A 26,222-nucleotide genomic window follows, 5' to 3' on the forward strand; every position below is an offset into this window, starting at 1 on the left:
TAACAAAGTATCAGGCGCACTCGGTGGAGATAATTAACATACGCCACATCACACACAGACACACACGTTACAATCATGCCAGTACCGGTCCAGTCCTGCATTCATTTGGATGCATGAAAACGTAAACTGGTGCGAGGCCGGCATTTCACGGTTTGATTAGGTGTGAATTTGGAATCATTTGGCGAGTGTCTCGCGTGCCGTGTCCACATGACAGCTATATGAAGAGGAAGTGGCTTCCAACAACTGTGACTGAACATATGTAACTAATCAGAGGTATTGCTGCTTTGGCAGAACCATGTAATTTGCTCTCGCAGGGAGGACCAAAGAGACAGTGCATGATGAAAGACATGAGGATGGAAAGAAAGAAAGAAATAATACATCCTACATCCTGGAGCCTACATACTATATACTGACCGACTCCATGCGCCAACCCTGAATTACGACGTGTTTCTCATTTAGTAGGAGTGCATCCATTTAGGAGACAAATCAATTTTTCTCTAAAGATCACTGACTATTTAGTCCATGTGTTACAAATCTGTGAAGCATACTTTAAAAAAGGCTTAATTATGAAGCAAAGCAACAACCATTGCTTCTGTCAGAAAGCAGTTATTGTGCTGATGAGTGGACTGACTTTGCTGAAGGTTAAATCTATCACCTGGATGAAATGCAGAGGTTGCATGTTACCCTAGCAATGCTAAATAAGAGGCTTAGGCATTTGAAATTCAGGTGGAAATGAGGTGGCTTGATAGCAGAGGGGAATCCTAATGGGGCCATCAAAGACCTGATTTGTACTCAACAGGCAAGGCAGCTGTGAATTGTATAAAAATATTGGAAATCAATAGCTCGTATGGAATTTCATTAAGCAGCAGTATCCACAATTGATAGGCCCTCATAATTTGATGGATTGCACAAAGAAAATTATTAGCTGGCTCTATGGAGAGGAGTAGAATGCACAAAACCCAGCTCTGAGAATTGGTGAACTAGGATGATTTGTTCAGAATAAAAAAAAAAAGAATATTGATTTTAGTCATGGTAAGGCGAGAAAAAAAATTAAAGGTTAATTCATAGGTGTTGTGCTGAAAAGTGTGTTGAATGTATGTGCATTATTTATTCATTTATTCTGTGCTTTGCCTCTTTCCTCCTCTCAGTCTCAGGTGAGATCCTGGATGATGCTGACAGCGGTAATGAGAGTCGTAGTGGTAGTGAGGAGACCCATGTGTGTGAGAAATGCTGCGCCGAGTTCTTCAAGTGGTCTGACTTCTGTGAACATCTGAAGAGCTGCACCAAGAACCCACTTGTGCTTATTATTAGTGAGAATGAGGTCACACCGGACCCGACACGGGAGTACCCAACTGAGCCCTCACCCGTGCCCAGCTGTCCGAGTGAGCCTGCAGACAGCGAGGAGGCAGCCGAGGGCCGGCACACCCCAGCCGAAGTGGATGATGGGGCTGAGATGACTTTGGAGCAAGTAACCACCCTAGACAAAGATGATGAGCCCATGGATGTGGAAATGTCTCCTGAGAAAACACTGGACCCTGAAGATCCAGATATATCACCAGAGCCTGATGTCAGCCTACCTCAGCTTGGCACAGCCCAACCCTCTGGGACAGGTTACAGCATGCCCAGCACAAATGTCACTTTGGAAACGCTGCATGGAACCCGAGTGGCTGTGGCACAGTTTGCCCAAAGCTTTCGTGGGGCAATAGCTAGTGGCGTGTCCACCATGGCCATCCCGATGATCCTAGACCAGCTGATGGCTTTACAGCAGCAGCAAATTCACCAGCTTCAGCTGATAGAACAGATCCGTAGCCAAGTGGCCCTAATGAACAGGCAGAACCCTGCACAGGCGGCTCTCAACCATCATACACACCACAATACAAATGGTGGCTCACAACCATCATCTGCCACTGGCCTTCCCACAATACCCAGTCAGCTCCAGCTACATGGATTCATTACGCCACCTGTCCACCAGCTCCCTATAAGGGTGCCACCCACTTTAAATGCCCAAGGCCCAACCTCATTGTCTTCTACCTTGGAAGGGGGTCACTCCCATGTCTCACAGACAGGTAGCCAGCTGTCCAGTTCTATAATGAACAGCAACACCTCAACAAATTCCTCATATCCACCATCTAGCTGTAGTGTAGTTCCTTCCTTGTTGCCACTTCAGAATTCAGTCACTAGCAGCAGCAGCAGCAGCAGCAACAGCAGCAGCAGCGGAGCTGGAACTGGTATCAGTAGCAGTGTTTCCCTCCCTAGAAACACCTCAAGTCCTCCAACACTGACCCATGGAAGCCTGCTGAGCTCCCCTTCCAACCTTCCCCTGATGCCTCCGAGTTCCTCAAGTAGTGTCATCTTCCCTAACCCACTGGCCAGTATTGCAGCCACAGCCAATGCACTTGATCCTCTCTCTGCCCTGATGAAGCACCGCAAAGGAAAACCTCCTAATGTCTCTGTATTTGACACAAAGCCTAGCTCAGAAGACCCCTTTTTCAAACATAAATGTAGGTTTTGTGCTAAGGTGTTTGGAAGTGACAGTGCCCTTCAAATACACCTTCGTTCACATACTGGTGAAAGGCCTTTCAAGTGCAACATTTGTGGTAATCGCTTCTCTACAAAAGGAAACTTGAAGGTCCACTTCCAGAGGCACAAAGAAAAGTACCCACACATTCCAATGAACCCCTATCCAGTGCCTGAGTACCTGGACAATGTGCCAACCAGCTCAGGCATTCCTTATGGCATGTCGCTGCCTCCAGAGAAGCCTGTTACCACATGGCTAGACAGCAAGCCTGTTTTGTCCACAGCCCCAACCTCAGTGGGGCTGCAGCTTCCCCCAACCCTGCCCAGTATGATAGGGGGGTATGGAGATTCGCCTAGTCTTACTCCCATCAGCAGGTCACCTCCAAGACCATCACCACCCTCAAGTGAGTGTGCATCTCTGTCACCCAATGTTCTCAGTACTGAAGTAAGCACAACCCTCACTTCGGCATCTCCACAGCCCACCATGGGGAGTGATGCACCCCCAGTTTTGAAGCCAGAGGGGATTCATTTGCCATCCAACTGTACCACCAGACCTGGAGAGACCAGCATGCCCTTGACTACTGTGAGCCAGATTGTGCTGTCATCCACAACCACTACCACAACCACTACCACCACCCAGATCACAGATCCAGTGACTCCTCCGACCTCTGGCTCGCATTCTGCCCTTCCAATGATCTCAGATCAATTCAAGGCCAAGTTTCCCTTTGGTGGCCTCCTGGACTCTATGCAAACATCAGAAACCTCAAAGCTGCAGCAGCTGGTGGAAAACATTGACAAAAAGATGACAGACCCCAACCAATGTGTCATCTGCCATCGTGTGCTCAGCTGTCAGAGTGCCCTCAAGATGCACTACCGTATCCACACTGGGGAAAGGCCTTTTAAATGCAAAATATGTGGCCGTGCTTTCACTACTAAGGGCAACTTGAAAACGCACTTTGGGGTTCACAGGTCTAAGCCACCTCTAAGAGTGCAGCACTCATGTCCTATATGTCAGAAGAAGTTTACTAATGCTGTAGTGTTGCAACAGCATATCCGCATGCACATGGGAGGTCAGATTCCAAACACACCTCTTCCTGAGGGCTTTCAAGACATGGACACAGATTTTAACTTTGATGAGAAGAGTGTAGACAACATGAGCAATTATGATGATGAACTGATTGATGAGATGGAACAGGCCATAGAGGATGAAGCAGATGTCAAAGATGGAGATGTGGACCCATCAAAACCAGCACATTCATATGGAGAGATGTCTCCTAGCAACTCTCCCCCAACTCCGGTCATCTCCAGCATTGCTGCTTTGGAAAACCAAATGAAGATGATTGACTCAACAGCAAATATGAACCGCGCCTTTAGCCTCAAGCCCTCTGAGAATGGAAGTGGGATTGGTGGAGAAAGTGGAGATGTGTTTAACAACGACTCATCCTCTGCCATGGGAGACTTAGAGAACCACAGTGTGGGGAGTCCAGCCCTGTCTGAGTCATCAGGCTCTATGCAGGCTCTTTCGCCTGCTCATAGTCAGCCTGAGAGCCATCGTTCCAGGTCTCCAGGTCTGGTCAATAACAACAGCAGTAATGCAGCCGAGGATATCCAGGACTCCAGTGCAGCTATAGCGACTGTGAAGTCAGAAAAGTCAGACACACCATCTCCAGGTTCTGTACCAGCTGAGCACACTGGTGTGCTAGACCTCACAGCTGCTCAGCCTGCCAGGCCTTATGTTAAAGAGGAGAACCAGTTCAGCATGCTGTTCTTAGGAAGAGATCGAGGTATAATAATTTTTGTCAAGTGGTATTTTTATTTTTATTTCCCTAAAATTCTTAGAATATCTTGTAACATAAATATGAAGGAAATATTTTCAAAATGTCTTATATTTCCATTTTTCTGGTTTAGGTCTAACTGCTTCAAGCTTGATGAGCTCAGCACCAGGCCTCATCAAACTCGAGATGAACGGCCACAGCAAACCGCTGTCTTTGAGTGAGGGCTCCCACTTGCATATGGGCCTTCAGGTGCCTGCCGCAGCACCTCAGACAACAATGAGCCCCAGCCTCAACCCAATGCTGGCACCGCCTCCACCACGCCGGACCCCCAAGCAGCATAACTGCCAGTCCTGTGGGAAAAACTTCTCCTCAGCCAGCGCCCTGCAGATCCACGAGCGCACACACACAGGTGAAAAACCCTTCGCCTGCTCCATCTGTGGGAGAGCATTCACCACGAAGGGCAATCTGAAGGTAGGCTCAGATCAAACTGCAGCAAACTAATTTTTCTTAATCTTCTTCATAAAACCTATTTATTTTTCTAAGAATTTACACAATTGATACTCGAACCAGTTTATAATAAATAATACAATAATAATGTACCATCAGTAAGTTGATGTAACTTCTCAATATGCTTATCACATTGGCATTAAATAAATCTAAAAAATAAATCTAAGTATAAAATTAGTTTGCTTTATAATTTAAGTGTACAGGTATACTAGTTATTTTTTTTTTTTCAATATTCCTTGGTATGTAAGAGTTTACTTTCTTTTTGTATATTTTTAATTATTTGTATATTTTGGTGCAATTTGTGAATTAATTAAACTAAAAATATGAATTTATCAACAGTGAAATATAGGAATTCAAACATTAGAAATCAAAGTTTTTTTTAATTTTTACAGTAATTAAGCTTTTACAGTAATTAATATTAAACATAATGATGTATATAAGATCATAAAAATTAGACATTATTATGTAAGTAGGAATCATTGTATTAACATTTTATCTGAATTATTTAACTGAAAAATCTTGTTGTAAATTTAAATAAAATTGAATTTTTATCCATATACAAACTTTATATAATACAAAGTTTATATAATTATTAAAATGCTAATTTTATAAAATGCTAATTAATAACTGTAAAACATTACAGAATTCTTCACATTTACTCTCATTTTTCCTTCTGGCTGCAGGTTCACATGGGAACCCATATGTGGAACAATGCCCCAGCCAGACGGGGGCGGCGTCTCTCAGTGGAAAACCCCATGGCCCTGCTGGGTGGTGATGCAATGAAATTCAGCGAGATGTTTCAGAAAGACCTGGCAGTTCGGGCAATGAATGTAGACCCAGGGTTTTGGAACCAGTATGCGGCGGCCATCACCAATGGACTGGCCATGAAGAACAATGAGATCTCCGTCATTCAGAACGGGGGCATTCCTCCGCTTCCTGTTAGCCTCGGAGGGGGAAGCATCCCTTCTCTGGCCAGCATGTCAGGGGGCATGGAGAGGGCACGCACAGGCAGCAGCCCTCCAATGACTGGCCTCGAGAAGACAAGCCTGGAGGTGGGAACTGTACGTCCCTTCTCCAGGTTCCTGGAGGACAACAAAGAGATCGGGATCAATTGATAAGCCGTCATTCAATGGGAAGACACAAACAGACTAAGTAAAGACTTCGAAGGTTCCTCCTTACCCAGTTTGGTCTCTTATGTACTATATTATGTACAGCTGAAGTTTGATATTCTGTTGGTTTTGGATCTATAGTATTCGGTATTGAGTAGAAGTATTTCCCATCCTCCTGTTTCGACTATGAAGAAAAAAAAACGTTCCATGTTTGAGAATTTGTCGTCTTGCAAGATTTGCATGGTACTTTTATTGGTTCTTATCAGTACATTTGACTGCTTTTAAGGATTATGTCACATAAAAGAAGAATATCTTTACTCAGTTGATCTCTAAAAAGGAAAAAAAATGAAATGAAGAGCAAACTCAGTGTGGATAGACTGACTAATGTTTACTTGGTTACAGTGTATGTTTTGAGGTACAAGACACGGGATTAGGTGAAACCGAAATACATTGTCGTAATGTGTGCTTATTTTTTTCACTCATGAAGTAGATACTTGATGGAAAAAAAATGTTTGAACTATTTTAATCTTTGCATTTAGTCTCTTGGCATTGTCTTATATTAATGTCCGGTGTCTTTAGTATTTATAATATACACAAAAGCGGGTATAAGAAAATATATTTAACAGCCCCAACATTTTATTGATCTTTGTTTTCTAAACTTTAGACTTCTATTATGGCTGTCTCTTTCAATAAAGACAAAACGTCTCTTCATCTGGCCGATGCGGACACATTGCGAAGTTTTATTTGGAAATCTAGCACATGTCGGTGTAATGGACCTGGTACAAGATGAAAAAGCTAGGATATTGAAAAAGCTGCTGCCTTTACAGACTCGCTTTTAACCTTTGTAAAGATGAGAGACAGAGATATACAGAAACTTATTGTGTATAAAGTAAAAACAAAATTGGTATGCATATTTTGTATCATGAAAAAAAAGGATATCCTGATTTGAGATTTGTCATGTTTGTGAATGCACTTTTTAGAGGAACGGTCTTGTCTGTGACTTATCATTAATGATCTGACTGAACTATCTATCTCATTTTGTTTTTTTTTTTTGTTTTGTTTTGAGTTTTTTTTTTCTTTTTTCGTTTTGCCCGTGGGGTTCTTAAAACGTGAGTCATCGAGAAACTTCTGGAAAAAACGGGGGTGAAGGAGTGGGACAGATACGGCTCTGTACTGAAATCTTCACCCCTTCGCTCACATCAAATAATAAAATCGTGAGAAAGGATCATGTCTGCTTGGATGGCATTTGTCTGATTGTTGTCTAATGGCTTTAATCGTATTTGATGTTTTTTTTTTTTCAGTAGATCTCATCTGAAGTACAGCCCTGAATTAGGGACAGAAGGGACACAGAATTGAGGGAGCAAAATAATTAACCAGATTACCGATCAGAATTTAATTTGTCATAATGTCAAATTTCATTTTGCCTAATCTGGAGAACTTTGTAGCCTTGCTGTGGTTCATTTGTTGAGAATCAAAAATGGCTATTTTTTTTTAATACTGCAATCTTGAACTCTGAGGAAATATGACCTCATATTTGTACCAAGCTTCAGGCATTAAAACAATGAACTGTGTAAGGAATAAAACACGACGGGGTGTACTGGAAATACTGGTGCGATGAAGCAGAATTACTCTTAGCACCCTGAAGATAATTATGTTCCTATAACGGCACGTCCTGGAGCATCCTCTCTATTCGCAGATGCTACAAATTTGTTTTATTTATTGAAGAATGACACGTTGTGCTTTTTATCCATTTACAGTCACGTTTATTGTTGGGGAATCTCGATAAATCAAGTTAGTTCCTGTTTAGTGCCACTGGATTGACATATCGTTATCTAGTAATACGTTGCTTTATACAGCTACTCGTATTTGAGATAAACCCTAGTTCTCTCATACCCTAGAAGAAAAATGAAGCAAACTGAACTCATTGTCTTCTATCTACCACCGAAATCCAGGTTACAGCTTTATTTATGCATAATGTCACATTTAGTTTTAAAGCGTGTAGTGGAACAAGTTGGGATGTTCTAGCAGAGATCTGTCTCACAAAGACGCACATGTTTCACTTCTATTTGATCACAAGCAAATGGCTTCTTTCAAAACGACCACAGTTGCCATCATTGTAATTGCTTCCAAATTTAGTTCCTGTAGCCATTTTAAATGCACTTGTTTATTCCTTTAACTGCTCACAGGCCAGATTCAGGCCTCAAACACTGGTGTTCAAAATGCAGAGATGGATAATCATTTTCCAGGACAGATTCAATATGACTCCTTCTTTTTATAGTTAACAAATAAAAGTATACGTTTGAATTTATTTAAAAAAAAAATCAATTACGAATGTAGAATAGTGTGTTTTACGGTTATATTATCAAAAAAAATAAAAATAAAAAAAGCTCCAAGTGAATATCCAAGTGTCTTTGAGTATGAGTGTAACAAAAGCAAGAAATATATTTTTTTATTCATTTGATTTATTAGTAGTTAGAAAAGGTGAAGTGTAAAGCGTATCAGCGGGTGTATGTGTGCGTCAGCTACCGTGGTGGTAGTGAGTGTATTGTAAAATGTGCACCAGAGAACGAGTGTAGTCTAGTTTAGAGAGCACACTCAGTCGACTCTGGGTAGAACAGACTATTACAGAGAGAGAAAAAAAATGCACTTCAGTGCACACAGCGCTTACAACTTACAGTTGTGTTTATCATATACTGGAAAATTAATGCTTATATAATTGGATTTTTTATTTATAGATCTATTAGAATTGTTTAAAACACACATAGTCATTAATATATAAAAAATTAATATGTATGTATAGTTGAAAGCATCCATGAAATCAAAATAGTTGTGAGTGTATATTTAAAATTTACAGATTTCATTTTAACATAGCTAAAATTTATATATATATAAATTGCATGTGTGTGTGTGTGTAAAAAAAAAAAAAAACTGCCAGAGTGTGGTGCATCTTTAATGCTTTGGACTTATTTTGGAAATAAGTCAAGCTCCTTGAAATGTCCCACATTGACTTCCTGTTTCAAAAAGAAAATACATCAATATGCATCAAGTTATGGCCACTTTAAATATGTGAAGAAGAGGATAGCAATTAAGCAATTATGTTTCTAGAGTCATATTAATAAATAAGAGACGTATGTGTGTGTGTGTGTGTGTGTGTGTGTGTGTGTGTGTGTGTGTGCGCGTGTGTGGATGGGCCTGTTTTTGGAGACCAAGTGTCCCTACAAGCATAGGAATATGTGACAGTTTTGACTTTCTACTTTATCAAAAAAAAATGTTATTTAAAAACATCTAAATGTAAAATAAGATAAAAGTTTTCCTTTCGGGTACTGAGATTAAGGTTAGGGTTAGATTTAGGTGTAGCACAGCATTAATTAGCTGCATTAAGGTTCTCATAAGGATAGTAAGATAAACACGTGTGTGTGTGTGTGTGTGTGTGTGAGAGAGAGAGAGAGAGAGAGAGACCCCTCATATGTCATGCTGAGTGGGTGCTCAGTTTTGTTGTCACACTGACAGCGAGTGTAAATGCTGGTGTTCGCCCACGACTGCCACCCAGAGTGTGTCATGTTGTAACACCCTACACACAGTTCACACTCACGCAGACAGACACAGACACACACACACAGTTACTGTAGGGCATTTGACTCAAGCAGCTGGTGTGATTGGTGTTCTGCGTTTGCGATAGCGCAGTTAGAGGAATTAAATCCACATGATTTTTTCTGAATTGCTCAACACCACATGGGCAATGGCGATTTTATGGCAGTGCATTAAACCCAAAGAACAAATTATATTTACAGTATATGATGAGTGACAAATTAAAGGAAAAAATAGGTGGCTGTGTTATGATGTTATGCTGTGTAGGATGGGGGGGTGGGGGGGGCATTTATTTATTTTCATGTTTTGGGCCCACTCGTCTCTTCCGAGTGTTGAGCCACTGCAAAAATCAACCCAAAAGTCTTCTCGCTGATCATCTTTATCCCATGATGAAACATTTCTATCCGGATGGACATGTTCTGTTCCAAGATAACCCCGCCCCCATCCACAGGGCACAAGAGCTCACTGAATGGTTTGATGAGGATAAACGCTACAGCCTTCCCAGTCACCAGATCTCATTCCAGTTCAACACCTATAGGAGATTTTGGATGAGATAGACAGATACAGCACTCTGCACCTCCACCATCATCAACACATCATAGAGTACATACATAGCCTATATGTCCAAAGTCTACACATAGGCTACTAGAATTAGCATTCATTTAGTGTTATTAATATTTTCAATATTTAAGTACAGAGAAAACAGTAACTGAACACACTAGAAGAGGAAGATAAGAAGAATAAAGGAGTAATAATCAGAAGCAAAACCAAATGTCATTGCGTTCTCATTCTGAAACTGAATATTTTAGGATACACGCTTCAGCTAGTTTGTTAGTTCACCATGTAAGCATTGTAAGGCTAAATATATTAAAAGTTCTCAGTGAAGGAATGGAAAATCATATGATTGTAATTCACAATCTTGCATTTTTTTCCTGCCAGCTCATCCCTCCTGCTGAACAGTTGCACAGTTACAAAATGAATGCCTCAATTCTCTTAGCCTGATACATGGCGACTGATTTCCTCCTCATACTTGGGCCTTGTTTTTAAACATGGAGTTGCGTTCTGTCCATTCGTAGCCATTAGCTAATGAAAATGCTCATTTTTTTGGGACTGGATGATGAAATATAAAGTCTTTTGTTCTTGGCTGAGTGGCTGAGTGATTATACAATAACTCAATATGATGCAGTTAAGGATTTCTATAAGAGCACTTTGTTATGGGCAGCCATTTTACCTCAAGTGATTTCAATTACCAAACACCAGCCAGTAAACTATGAGGTGAAATAGGGTTCATCTAGCAAATATATTCATAGGCTGCTATAGAATGTGTGAGTAGTGACTACAAATGTCATTAGAAACACTCTTGAGTTAGTGCTCTATAATATATGGTACACTTCATAACGCTACATAAGCGGTTCATTATGTATCATGATACCCTTCATGACAACCGATATAATAAGTAGACATTAATATCAGCTGCCTGAAAGACCACAATTTTTCGTGTCAAGTTGATTCAAATGTTGACATAAGTTATATCGCTTTCCAAGTTGACATTAGAACGTCATGACAATTGACCTTGATGTTTCAGGAAAAAAAGCCAGAAAGTGACACAACGCAATCGTATGTCATCAAGTCTACGTCTGTTGTCAATTCATGTACGTGTTACATGAACTTGACGTTAAAACGGACAAAAGTAGCCTTTATGAAAGCTAATACCTTTTTCAATAAGCCTTTTTAAACATTTATGTATGTTTATGGTAGTTCTTTAGGTTTATGTTAGTTATGTAGAATTATGACAGTTATGTAGATACATGTCAGTTATCTAGAATTATGTAGACTATGTTGGTTTATGTCAACTACAGTATGTAGGTTTATGTCAGTTACATAGATTTATGCCACTTGTGTAGGTTTATGTCATCTATAGAGGTTTATGTCAGCTATGTGCTATAGGTTTTGATCAGTTATGTAGATTGAATTATGCCAGTTATGTAGCTTTATGTTTCTATGTAGGTTTATGTTCCTTATGCAGATTCATGTCAGTTATGTAGGGTTATGTCAGTTATTTGGTTTATGTTACTATGTAGGTTTATGTTGGTTGTGCAGATTCATGTCAGTTATGTAGGGTTATGTCAGTTATGTAGCTTTATGTTACTATGTAGGTTTATGTTCCTTATGCAGATTCATGTCAGTTATGTAGGGTTATGTCAGTTATTTGGTTTATGTTACTATGTAGGTTTATGTTGGTTGTGCAGATTCATGTCAGTAATGTAGGGTTATGTCAGTTATGTAGCTTTATGTTTCTATGTAGGTTTATGTTCCTTATGCAGATTCATGTCAGTTATGTAGGGTTATGTCAGTTATGTAGGTTTAGGTCACTTATGCAGATTTATGTCACTTATGTAGATTTAGTATGTCACTCATGTAGATTTATGTCAGTCATATAGGTTTATATTAGTTATGTAGGGTCATGTCAGTTATACAGTGTTATGTCAGTTAGGTAGGTTTACGTCAGTTAGGTTTATTTAAAATGTCGGTTATGCAGGGTTATTTCAGTAACGTGGATGCCATGTAGCATTATGAACATTCCCCTTAAGTAAAGTTTGAGTGAGAGGGAGGACAAAAAAGCATTTTATTAACATTAACATTTCAAGTTTCTTGAACTGATGATACAATGTTATGATATTTGCTAACTTTCTAACCCACTTCAGTGTTAAATAAATGAATAGCAGCCCACGCTGTCATTCCCGCATGTCTGGATGGAGAGATGAGCCTGATGTTCGAGTGGATGTGTGATTGGGAAAGCGCTGCCTTCTGTTTGTTTAGTGCTCCATGCGTGGTGGTGAAGGGCCGCCTGAAACGGACGCCGTAAATATTGCCATTGATCGAGGAGCAGGGGGCCCTACGATGATGCAGAGCCAGCGTGCCTCCAGAGTAAATCTGCCCGACAGTAATCCAATCCAATTCTCAAGGCTCTCGGATCTCAGATAGGTGCTTTAAATCGAAATAGCTTGTTGTTTTTTCCTCCATTTTTTCCCCTTGTCTTCTTTTGGTTTCACACCTTTGCTTTTATGGGGCCATCTCAGAGCTGTCATCCCTGTGCAGCATTGATTTGCTGATTTACCCCAACCTAAACTTAAAAGATGCTTCACGATGCTCCAAGTTTCCACGTACATTAATTTAAAAGGATACTTAAAGCATGAGTGTAGCTTTTCTTACATTTTTTTAAATGAATTCGCTCTTACTCATTAGGATTGAGTCTAACTGCCTGATACTTAGGACCCAATATAGTCTTATGGTGTTATAACATCTTTTTTTGTTGTTTTTCTTTGTTTAAAGTACTGGCTAAGCTATCTAGGCTTTTGTTTTCAAAGATACAAGTATTTAAATGCTTACATTTCATACATTATAATCATTCCCTAGCTAGTGCTGTTTGCTGGCTTGATTACAAACTTTGTGCTCATTCCTAAGTGCCTTTAATGTTTATGTAGGATAAAAACTGTAGGTTCATATGAATATGTAAACAAAAGGTGCCCATTTATATTTTTTTGATATAAGCTCTACTTTTCATATGTTAGCATTTGCTTGTTAGCTACATGTGTTAGATAACTAGCTTGATGGATGCACTGTAAGAAGTGTAGGTTCATGTTAGCAAAAAGTGAATGTTTGTTTTTAGTGTTGCTAAACTAAAAATGAAATAGCCAAAAAGCTAGCCATCTCCATAAAACTAATTATTTGTTAGCATTTTCTTGTAACCTAGCCACTGTAAGTACCTAGTTGATGTTAGCTAATAGGATTTTGGATATCTAGTTTGCTGCTAGTCTTAATATTTTGTTGATGAAATATGAAAAAATGTGAAAGAAGTGTGTCATATTAGATAGTGGAATGGTTTGCTGCTTCACTGGCTTTTTTGAAAAGCTCAGCTCATGGGTTGTAACTTTATCATATTTTTTCTGCTACTGACATAGAGCTTCCTTTTTCACTGTACTGATTGGTGATCTTTCTCAGACATCATCTCATTTATCTGGAAGTGTGAACAGCCAGTGGGATTGCACCCAACATCTTAAAAACTGTATTTCACCAATATAACCTGTGACATTGGAGTTACCAGGTGTTTGAAAAGTCGCTTAAAGTTGCCTCTGGTCTTTTCTTTGGAACCCATGAATGCCCTTCTGGCTGGAATTTTCCTCTATAGGCTTGAGGCTGTTACTCACTCGTCCGCTTGGCTGGCTTCCTAAGTGTTATTTTTCAGCACGGCTCTCGAGATGACAAAGTTATGCACTCCAGATCGCCCCAGAAATTGGACTGGATGCTTTACCTACTCAGATTCTTTCCTGAGTGCACTGTGAAGAGCCTCTCAACCCGATCGGACTGTTGTTTGCTTTCAAGTGGGCCGGGGGAATGATTTTATTTTGGATAATATAAAAGACTCCACAGAGATATTCATTCACTTTTCTGTCCCAATAACTCTCCACTTTTATGTTCGTTAGCTGAATTTTAGATCTTGAGCACAACATTGATACCATCTTGAATTAAAGACATTTGCATACCATGTGTGAAACCAAAAATAATAGATTTTTATGATCCTCTTTTAAATGTAGCTAAAGTTAAATGCTTTCAGTAGTGATTGTAATGCCTTTAAACTAGGCATGCATCAACATCATTGTTTTCCAGATGAGTTTTTGGTATTCTGCAATACTGATAGAAATACCAAGTATATGAGTAACCCACTTAGTATTATATATCCATCAGGGACATCATGGAACATTTCTTTTTAGCTCTGTTTATGCTAGTTGCCTTCATGTGCTGCTAGCAATGAACTCCTTATGCTAAGTATTATGCTTAATGATGTGCTGGTAAATGGTATCTTTAATATATAGCGCATGGGCAGCCAACCTGGGAGTGCAGAGCAGTATCAGAGAGTGCGGCCATTAAAAAAGCAGCAAAGAGCAAAGTGCATACTCTGGCAATCAATGAGAAAGGAGATGTGTGTGTCTTAGTGCTCAGTGCTTGCAGATCTGAATTGCTCTCATATGCGACAGTTTCTCTGCAAGCTTGCTTCACGCCTTTGCGTGTACACGATAACCATGCTTTCTGATACTACTCTGCGGGCTCACGTCACGCTCTCTATATGACTCAGTACCACCGCACACCGCACTTTACAAAGCTTTTATACTTTTATATTATGGAACTCGTTTTTGCTGCCAATATTGCTGCTACACTTGTGCTGCTACATCACACAATAGTTTACTGTTTACAGCCCATGTTCTGTGTATTAACTGTCCTGTGTATTTATTGTCCTGTTCTGTGTATTTATTGTCTTGCACTCATCTGACACTGTTGTGTATTTGCACTTTATGTACTCTTGTGTACTGCTCTGTGTTGCACCATGGTCCTGAAGAAACGACATTTCGTTCCAATGTATACAAGCTGTATAGAGGAATGACAATAAAAACTCACTGGATTTGACTTGACTTGACTATACTGTTTCAGGTTACTGGTATTGTATCCTAGAAGATGCTGTAGCTCCTCTTCTTGATATTTTCACATAGTACTGTTTGTATGCTGCTTTGCTTTACTTGCCATCATTAATCAGGAAGTACATCCAAATGGCTGTCATTTCATGTCATCTGTTTATTAGTGTCACAACGCAACCTAGGCTTAGGTCACACAATGTATCACATGGTATCGGATGTTGGTATCAGAGCATTTTTTTACCAGTCTGAGTACGAGTATGTGATACAAGTATGGGCATCGATGCATCCCTTCTTTAAAGTGTTTCCATTGCAAAATGTGATATGACCTCCCTAAGAGGGAAAAACTAGGGTTATGATGGAAAGCAGAGGCCACAATAGCATTATTGTGATGGTTTAGTGAAGTATAACACATCGAAAGGGCCAGCTAAAAAGCCACGGCCATAATCCTCAGCTCACCTTTCACTTCTGGCTCCACCAGCTAAGAGTTTTTTTTTTTATGCTTTATTTTACATTCTACCCAAGTTCTCATAGTAAAACAGCCTCTCCTTTAGTGATGGATGTTCTTCTGATAGCTCTAATCAGAATGTGCTCAGTTTGTGTCCTTGGCAGCACTACACTTTACGGCAAATCTAATATTATTGTCTCTTTGACATTTCCTTTTTTCCTTTTTGAATGAGAGAGATAAGCAAGTTTTTGCGAATAAATTAAGATCAGCTAACTTAAAGAAAAAAAAAACTGGCAGAGGAAACATGTGAATGCTTTTGTATATGATTACATTAGTGAAAGAGAACCTGCTTGAACTTTAATGGGACAAATTAGTTTGGGCTTTCTGAAGGGAGACAGAGAGAGGGGGGAAAAAAGCGCTGTAATTGGTGATGTGTGATGCAAAGTGCGCTCAGGTTGAATGCGATACTCCGGTGGGACGGAGCGTGTGTGGAGGTCTCACAAAAACACTCTGTCTGCTCCGACAAGGTCTGAGCCAGAATTAAACACACACTCAGATCAGGTTCATGTGAGTGGGTTTGTGTCCCATAATGTACTTTTACTGAAAGACAATATTAAATACACACTTTTAATGCTATCTATCTATCTATCCGTAATTGGTGATGCATGATGCAAAGAATTAGCTAGCTAGATAAAAAAAAAGCTTTCTACATACCAATCAATAGCAGCAGGGATAACGATGATAACACTTAGAGGACCAAATGATTAAATGTTAAGCTACAAAAACTTAAATCGTCTCAGTCTCAGTTATTACTTATAACAGCTGCTTGTAATTGGTTCACACTTATGGAACCTGCCGTCCATCTATCTACCTATCTTACTAGCTAGCAAAGCTCTGACTAAAACAACTAAAACAATATGAGATTTATATTTCTCTATCATGTCTCTTTTATCAATTAGGTATGTATCTTATCAGCTCAAATTCTATTTCTGAGACAAGCTAACGTTAGCCAAAATAATACTACACTAGCCACCTAATAAAATATAAGCCACTTCAGGATGCTAGCAACATTAAGGGCTAAACATCTGACTTTTTCTGCTAGCAAGAATGGGTGTGTATTATTTTTTTCAACTATGAACTAACACAACATTTATATATCAACTTAAATTTCTGAGTTAAGCTCATGTCATTCTTCAGTAATAGCATTTTAGCTAAAAAAAAACATTTTGGCTAGCTAGTTAGCTAGTGACACTAGAAGCTAAAATTATGACTCTGCTAGCAAGAACTGTTTTTATTTCAGTTTTTTTATACACAATATTTATCTCTTAAACAGGCTGGCATTGTTCTATCTATTTATCTCTCTATCTGGCTAGCTAGCTAGCTAGCAATATATACTGCATATAGTTACCTGGATAGCGGGCAGAATATTTGGGGAAAAAAAATAGTTAACATAACAAGTAAAATGTCTATCTATCTATCTATCTATCTATCTCTGTCTGTCTGTCTGTCTGTCTATGTAGTTAGCTAGTTATCTAGCTAGCTAGCTGTATATTTTAAAAATGTAGTTAATAGCAATACCAAAGAATGTTGTTTTTATTTCACTCAATCCAGCTATCAAAAAATCTATCTATCTATCTATCTATCTATCTGATTTTGAAAAACAGATAAGATTATACATAATTAAGAAGGGATCTGTTTGGAAAATAAATGAACGCACCCAAGAGAGTGGTCCACCCAAAAGCAGCACGTCATCAATTAAAGAAGCTTGGAGCACAAGCACATTCATCAGCGTGTGGTGGGGATCAGTCATTGAGCCTCACGGCACCGTGACAAATGCTCCAACTCTTCTACACACCCAGGGTTGCCGATCAATAGAGATCATCACCATGTTGTGGCCTTTATCTCTCGTGCCAAACCCTGGGGCCTTACATTATTTCCCAGCACTGAAATCTTAGGGTTCAGGGGAGTGTATGAGTGTATATGTCTATCTGTGTGTATGTGTGTGTGGAGGGGTTGATCTCTATCTTCTGGGCATTTGTACATGATGATCTTGAAGCCTGAGCAAGGGATGTAGTGTGTGTGGTGCTGATTGTGTCATATCTGAAGATTATTTGCTCATGTTCTCATGTGAAGAGACACTTAAGCCAAATGGCTGCCGTAATTGGATCACCTGCGTCTCCCATAAAACTGTAGAAGGACTGATTTGGTGTGTCTGATCCAGAAGTGGTTTTGTCCGTCTCAAGCCATTCAGGCAGCATCTGCGCCAGAGTGTCGGAGATGTGTGAATGTAACTGCACCGTGTGTTTAGGTAGGGTTACAATAATCCAATAATGAACATCAGTGAAATCCAAAGACTACGACTAGGAAAGCAGATAACTAGAAAATAAGATGTAGACTACTTCAAACAAGCAAAAGAGAGTTACTTATACCACAGTGCTATTGATTTCTCAATTCTGATTGGTCAAAAGGTGTTGATTCATTTTCTATAACAGCAACTCTGATAGTAGTTCTGGTGGCTAGACAAATCAGGATTATGTTAATGCTTTCGTTTAAATATGTTGTTTCTATTGTAACATCGTACACAAGAAATTATATGGCAAACAATCCACATAAATAGATTTAAAAAACATGGAATTACTGATATGGCGAAGTTTTCTGTGAGATGTTTATTTAGCATTTATGGAAGGAGTCTCCAGTGTCAGTACAGTCAGATTTCTCGCCCAGTTTCTCGGTAACATGACAAGCTGCAATTTTTATGTCTTAACTTCAAAAGAGAAAACAGAAAGGCTTGTTTAAATTAAACTTAACTATAAATGGATAAAAATTAAAATTGCTCTAGTATAAGAGGAATAAACCACTTAGGGATGTGCTTTTATAGGAAAATCGTCAACTTCTTGGTGGTAATTTTAACTCCGCTTAGCCTTAGGCTGTATCACACCACTTCATCATTGATTATCTTCCTATAACATCACATCCTGTTATCTTTTATTTCTTACATAAATGACAAGACTCAAAACAAACTACACACAGATGACATTAATGATCAGGGGCGTGGCCCAGGCAGTGCCAGAGCAGGAATATGGACACCAGGAAGCAAAACAGACCAGTGGCTATGTTATATTTTTCTTTCCCTTTCCTCTTAGCAGTGGAAACATTCCAGACCACCAAACTCTTGATTTTTTTGCAAGGCAATTATTCAAAGTGTCAAAATGGACCCGTGCAAAAGCCTCCCGGTTTCTATCGATTGGTGCCATTATGGAATTGTATGCCAATAAAGTGTCATGGTTTACTGTAACACTCAAATAATTAGGCGAGTTCGGACGGCGTGGCTCGAGGAGTCACCGAGGCTTCCTCATTAGCAGCAGTCATTATGAGCAAATGGAGTTTTGCAATCGAGTCGCAGAATGACGAATATTGATTTTGTTTTCTTTTATCAGCCATTGTGCTTCAGTCATTGCTTAAGTGCCCCATAACGTTGCCAGACAATTTTATAGTTGGTTCTATTTCATTCATCTGCCTACAGGAGATGCTTCAGAGCATGATGGCGTTTAGACTAGAGGTCAAATTTGATTTGATTTCACTGAAACCTGAACAACGTCGAAGTCGAACTCTGAGAAATCAGGACCGCTTTCACACTAGTTCAGTGAATGATGGCATGAGTAAATGATAGCCAGGAATATGATCAGATAAAGAGGAAAACTCGATCTGATCTGAACATTATGACCTGCTGTCCGAACATAACCGAGCATATTATTATCATGGATTGATCAGCATTAAGTTGAGTTAGTGTCACTGGTTAATGTTATAAGATGAAATAGATGTGGAATTAACAGAATTAATGGATTGAATTATGGAATTTACACAAAGGCTTCGGCACAGCTTTTCCGATCACAGATGCATCCCAACATAAACCATCATATTGATTGTGGCCCTAATGAACAAATTGGATTTTTCACAGCCAGCCAATTTAACGCTATCCAAAGGCTTCCGTGTGTTTAGCTTGTTTTTTTTCTTTTTCTTTTCAGGGAGGTTGATGGTGGTTAAGAAACAGGTGCAGCTCTAGGAGAACAGCTTGTACATCCCAATTTTCATTATTTAAGCATCTTCTCATACAAAGCTCATTGGGGTGTCAGTTGAGGTCAACAACCCTCTGTTTTCAATTATACATTTTGTCTTTTTAGTTCATAGTGTTGTTTTTAAAATCAGTTAGAAATAAGCATATTATACACTCTCAGAAAGCTAATATATGTTAAAAAAATCTTCTTACAACACTAAAACACAAGATCAAGTTTTATTCTTCTTATACCACAGTTTGTGCAGGGGTTTCCCAAGCCATTACACAAATATAATCATAGCAATGTATATATTTTACATGCATTGCTTACATATTGTTATTGACATACAGTATAAGTTACCATTAGTGGTGTTAATGTTTGAAATTTCCACCATATGATAGCCTAGTCTACAAATAAGCTTCACAGTTTCACAGTAATCATGACATTTAATTGACAATATTCTATTTAAAATGCTGGTGGTGAAAATGAAAGGAATATTATGACATTTTTATGAAATCTTTGTACAAAAGTCTCTTTGCACATCCTTGTATTTATAATAAAGACCAAAAGGAAACAATTAGATCATATCCTTCTTAGAAATATATTTTTGAGAATGACCTTTCTATAAAATCTCTTACATTGTCTTACAAATCTAACTAGTGTGGCAGTGTGCAGCTAGCCAGAAATACACTGATGTTTGGTTTAGTCCTGGTCAGAAATGCCATGCTTTTCTGTGTCTTTGATAGCTGTCAGGTATGATAAATTTATGAGCATGCTAGGAGTGGCAGCAGAAGTAGCAAAGTAACGTATTTATGACAGTGTGGGATGACACAGCCAAAGGGTTTTCAGTGTTGTTGAGTCTCTGAGAAATGGAGGTTGCTATAGTGTGATTCAGGGTGAAAATAAGAATTGATAGAAGGAAATAGATGGACATTGTAATCAGTATTTTGAAAAGTTCTGTGGTGAGGTAACCATACACTGTGTCTAACTGTGAAACTGTAAGAACCCTAGTAGCCATTAATAAAAGCTTCTGCCAAATGTGAAATATGGCCTTTGAGGCTATGCAAGTTATATGATATTGATCAGTATTTGGATTTTACAAGTCTATTACACAGATGGTGTGCAAATCTCAATAAATGAATGACAAATGAATGGCCAGTGCAGCTGGTGGCACGGCAGTAACCAAAGAGGAACTGAAGTAAATCTAGAGTCAGATCACCATGATGCATGTGTGCACAAGTGGCGCAACAGTTTGCCACCTCAGCAGTGTGTGAGAGTGACGGCTCTCGCCGATCACAGCATGCCATTACATTGCACCTTATCATTTCCTCTCCGACTGAAACCCAACACCAGACCTCATCAATAATGCACGCTGAGATCCTCCGGCCGAAAGATTCAACAGCAGAGCAGGTTCGCCGAGGTCCATCTGAGTAGCTGCAAATCCCCGAGCACGGTGGCTTTTATGAATGTATCACATTCAGAGTGCTAACACTCCAAAACACAGTGCTACTCTTGACCCTCTTGAGTCTCTGCAGACATATAATTCTGCCCTTAGATTTTCCTATAGCCCACCCAATAAATGCTCGAGATTCACTCTTAATAAAACCCACCAAAAGGATTGGGCACATAATGAGGTTTTTTTGGTTGGCCTAAGCATTGAAATGTCAACTGTCTCTCTTGAACAGACAAATATTCCTGTTCTTATTGAGGCCAGCATTTCTATTCTCTCACTAGCTGAATTATTAAATACATGGAATCTGGTTAAGCAGTGTACATTTTCCAAAAGGTCAGAAAGTTCATTAACTATGGAGCGCCATTGATTGCAGCCGTGAGTTGTTGTGTAGGGTGGTATAGGCTTTAGTCACTGATTTTTATAGGGTGTAAGTGAAAAGTTAGAGGAGTTGCTAACTTTGAAATGATTTCAGCCTATTGCATGGAATGGATGTGAATAGTGAAATAACTATGTAAGGAATAAAACACATTAGGGCATACTGTTATAGGAAAATAATCAATGAAGGGGAGGTGTGCTGCAGGTCAAAACGAAGAAGAGTTACTCTTACTAGCTCTGAAGTTGATTATTTTCCTCTAACAGCATTCCCCAAAGTGTTTTATTCCTCTTATACACATTAACTGGAGAGTTTCCCATGGCAGAAAATATGAAGTTACCGCTTTAGCTCTGAAGTGCTGACACTGGACACTCCTTCCTAAAAGAAAACTTTATATCAATGATTACATGTTATTTAAAATTGTTTGTGATGCGTCCACCATACAAGTCACTGTATAAACTGTTAGTATAGAAATGATAACACATTAGAATGAGCACATTAATATAAACCTTGCAGTGAGCACTAATGTCAGAGCTGCTGTTATAGAAAGTTAAACAAGACCAATCGGAATCAAGCTTTCAACACTGCTGTGGTGTAAAGATCAATTATGACCAAAAGGCAATAAAGCTTTGTCAGGGTTAGAGATGGAATAATGAAGGTTATTTGTTTCTGAATCTAATAATGAAATTAATTTAGATCTGTAAAGACCTAAAGAAAATGAAAAAGTTGAAAATAAATCATTTTCCCAGCCAATATAAGGCCATGGGCATAAAACATAAGTGTATTCTATACGTATATGTTTTAATATATATATTTTTTTACTTAGGTTAGGTGGAGAGCATGAACATAAGAATTGCTGTGCACAAGAGTGATTTTACAAATCATCATAGTAATTGTGCAATTTGGTAAAATCACTAATCTTTCAAAAAATAACCTCAATTCTATTCTTTGTTTATTTCCCTCATTTAATCTCTCAGGTTGTGTTGCATAAACCCGAGACAGCCTTTTTCAGTGTTGAAAGATCACGGAGAAAATCCATAATTACAATGACAGCAGATGTATCCATTACAAAACAATCTGTTCATGACAATCAGTCAGACTCAGATAAAATCTGTATTTTGATTAGCCGTGTGCTAAATCGTTTACTTCCAACTTTGATACCGAGTCATTTGTAATCTGCGATGAAAAGCGATACTCAGTCGGTCAAGATGGATTCATAACATGAGTGCTTGGGTTTCAGTGTCATAAATAACTCATAGTAATTCCATATTTCTTCTTTCATTTAGGCTTGGGAAGAAAGTAAAAGAACTGTGACAAACATAGTTAGGGCAACCGCAAGAAGAGTTTTGACCTGCTGCTGAGTCTGTGACAGCTGTTTAGTTTAATTATGACATTTTTTTTACATTTCACTTTTCCTGCAGCAGCGATATTCAATTCCATTTTTAGTGTCATAAGCTTGCAAGCTACGATAGACTATAGGTCACATGGTCTGTATTTATATACAGCATGTCTCTGTTTACATATATAATCATTTGGCATTTTAGATTGCTATAACTAGCAAATATATTCACCACCAACAACTACTTGCTAATTATTTTACTGGGGGGGGGTGTTCTGTTTTTCTGTCTTGAAACACATCTCCATAATTCTAAAAACAAAACATAAATGACCTAGCACACTTACAGTTTCTTTGGTTTGTCTATAAAGAGAACACTGAAAGGTTCTATGTAGAACCCTGCAACAGAGGAGTTTGAAGAAAGGAAAAAAAAACCTTTAGGAAGCTATAAATTAAAACTATCCAAAGAACCCTTCAGGAACTTTTTCCCTAATAGCTTAGATAGGACCTATGAGTTACTGAGAAAGCAGTTATCTATGAAAGATGAAGGGTTCTTCATGTTGACTCTCTGGAAGAACAAAAGTTAAAAGTTCTCTGTAAAACCCTACGAATAGAAAATTATCTATTAGAGAATTTAGATTTTGTCTATAGAGTTTCATTAGAATCCATTAAGGAAGATTAATGGACCGTTTGCCTACCAAAGAACCCTTGAAGAACCCTTGATGAGCTGTTTACATGTAGACAAGATGTGATTTACTCACCAGGTTTTAGAAAACCTCATATAAAAGTGAAAACATAGCGTGAGCACTATATAGTCCAAAAGACATTACAAGGAACTCGTAATTTATTTCATTGGGATCCTCATAATCCACACAAGGTATTTGGACAGCACCCCGTTTTTCAATGAAAATGATCCCAAATTAAATGTTCTTGAAGCACTTTCTGGATATGGCTTGTGTCTCGGCCACTAGAAGTGGGTAAGCTGGACTGTGTGGTGGGGGAGCACCAAGAAGGAACTTAATATCTGAATATCCAGGCCAGCCTTGCCTCTGGTAAGACAAAAAAGTTTAATCTGAAGATCATCTGGTTTCTTGGTTATTCATCTAGGGGAACCTGTAAATATTCTATTGCACTACCCTAACCCTACCGAGAGGGATTTACGTAGAGCTCCTTGAGTCAGCTAAGAAGCCTGAGAAAATCATATTACACAACTTCTATTTTTAAAGGTACATGTTCCCTATTTGATTTTTTTTTTTTGTTTGAACAGATTAGAACTGCCTGGCTGCCATTTTGGATCTGCATGGAATGAGCTCATAGCAAGGCTGCAGTCAAACTGATTATTTGTTTTTCCTATTTGGCACAAGGCCTTGTCTTAGTAGTGTTTCTCCCATTGCATTGTGGGATGTGTTGACATAAGTCTAAAACCCTCAGCAACTCTCATATGTACCCATTCTTCACCAGAAACCTGATTACCTCCAGAGAATTATTTCAATGTATACCTGTTAAAACATCTTCCCCCATGCTGCTAGTTGAGATTCTGCACTTTGATTTGGAGAATGGTACTGCACATTCTCTTGGGCAGTGTGTGACTTGGCAAGATTGGTAAAGAAAGTCATCACTAGTATGAGTCAGCACTGATTTTGGTCTTGTGGTTAACTGAGCAATCCTGGTTCCAGATGATTCTCAAAGACAGTACAGCACAGTTACAAAGCACTTAACATATGCAGATGCTATGATCTGCCAGATCACTGCCGGGAAAACAGTATAACTGCTGAGTGGGCATTTGCACAGAACCTGGAAATCTATGCATGATACAGGACAAGCTATGAGGAAATTTGTAATAATCAGAATTTTTTCTGATTGGTTGCCCAACCACCTTGGTTGTCCACCAATCTCAATGGCCTAAAGATTGGTGTTTTTTTCTCAACCTCCAGCATATATTTTATGTGTAATCGTAAAGGAGGCGGCCACAAGGTGAGTGGAATGTGGATCCTTTTAAGACATGTTGCCTCTGGCATTTTTTTTTGGTCAAAGCAAAGCTTCCAAACTTGAATTGTTTTTTCAGTAAGTGACATCAAACACTTTTTGACCTCTCCACCCAATCACATCGCTGATTGAGAGGCAAGTGACAAAAATGTAATCTAGATAGCAAGCTACGTTAATTATTTAGTTAGTTAGTTAGTTAGTTAGTTAGTTAGTTAGTTAACCGATACTAGCTGAGACTGGCAAGAGCATTGTTTGTGCATTGCGTGAGCTGTTTTTTTTTCCTGAAAGAAATGTCCACAGAATGCATGTAAAGAAGTTCAAGAGCTATTCTTTCCTGCACTTCTCACAAAAAAACAAGTGTTTTGATGTTCACTAGCTGTTATGGTTTGTCGTTTTCTTGTAGCAAAGGTTTTAGTGCTAAAACTCCATGCTCTGTGGTCTCTTAGCTCTTTCATTTACTGTATGTGTGGTGCACATTTCAGAAAAGGCAAGATTCATAAGTCATCGGTATCCTGCTGGGAGCACTTCCTACACGTGCAATTTTCCAGGCCCTGTTCTTGCCAAGCAATAATTATGTTGAAGTTTTCAATTACACTCCCTCCATTTCATTAACAAAAAAATGTTTAGCTATTGTATAATTAGATATATGAGCTTACCACCTACGTTTAACATGCCGTCCGTACAGCAGCGTGATTTAAACCAGAGAGTTCTGTACACGTGCTCTTATAGGCCGTGGTGGTTTGGTAGTCTTTAATAAAACCAGAGATTTGGTCTCTTTTATATTTTTCTTTCCACTCAGCTTTCTTGTGTGTTTCTTATCAGCTGCGAGTTGCCAAAAGGAGGCATCTGGAGCAGTGTCAATTATGGTGGATGGAATAAAACGTGGAGCTTGAATCGCAGCTACTGCCCTGTACGTCAGCGTGCCTTTAATGTGCTGATGCCCCATGTGGTGTACTCCGCTACACTTCCTGCACATTATGCCAGCTCACCACATTAAAGACTTTTGCGTGGAACATTATTCACTCGTCAAAAGCAATTACACGTGTAACACCGGATCTGCTATAGTCCCTCCAGAACCCACTCATAGACACATCCACCTTTAGTTCATATCATATATAAAAAATTAAAGTGGTCATCATTGAGCCTATCTGGCCATCTTAAGTGGCTGTACCCTGTTACCATGCAAGCTTAGATTTCAAGGCAGTGCAATTTAATCCAAGCTGGAGAAACAGCTCTAAGTCATGTCATATGTTTCTGAAAAAAAAGGTGTTTTGTTTCCTTTCGCATGTAAAAATCACACTTTGAGAATATAGTTCTTTAAATAAGAGCTACTTCAAAAAGTAACTTTTTTTACTCTTTTTTTTTTTTTACATATTTAGATACAAATTCAAATTAGTTTAGGTAATGATAGGGTTCTACAGGGTGTGTGTGTGTGTGTGTGTGTGTGCGACTATACAAGTGCAACCGTGCATGTGCGTTGCATCTATGTGTGTGTGAGCTGTAAAGTGATCCATGTCTGATATTCTCCTCTCCGGTGACAGAATTATTAAAGCTCATCCTCTTAATGCAGTAGCAAATGGTTCATGTTTCACGGGCCACACAGACAC

At 39.0% G+C, this 26,222-nt stretch overlaps 1 protein-coding gene across 1 annotated transcript in view; it reads left to right on the top strand.

The window, feature by feature from the left end:
* The window catches only part of sall3a (spalt-like transcription factor 3a), a 19,734-nt gene extending 12,601 nt beyond the window's left edge, over nucleotides 1-7,133 (top strand). The window contains exons 2-4 of the mRNA XM_026941397.3: nucleotides 1,149-4,301; nucleotides 4,426-4,763; nucleotides 5,483-7,133. Coding sequence (XP_026797198.1) covers nucleotides 1,149-4,301; nucleotides 4,426-4,763; nucleotides 5,483-5,914 — 3,923 coding nt within the window. The 3' untranslated portion in view covers nucleotides 5,915-7,133. The remainder of the gene's footprint in view (nucleotides 1-1,148; nucleotides 4,302-4,425; nucleotides 4,764-5,482) is intronic.
* Nucleotides 7,134-26,222: the final 19,089 nt, after the last annotated feature.

This window comes from Pangasianodon hypophthalmus, chromosome 21, assembly GCF_027358585.1.
Source record: "Pangasianodon hypophthalmus isolate fPanHyp1 chromosome 21, fPanHyp1.pri, whole genome shotgun sequence".
NCBI classification, from domain to species: domain Eukaryota; kingdom Metazoa; phylum Chordata; class Actinopteri; order Siluriformes; family Pangasiidae; genus Pangasianodon; species Pangasianodon hypophthalmus.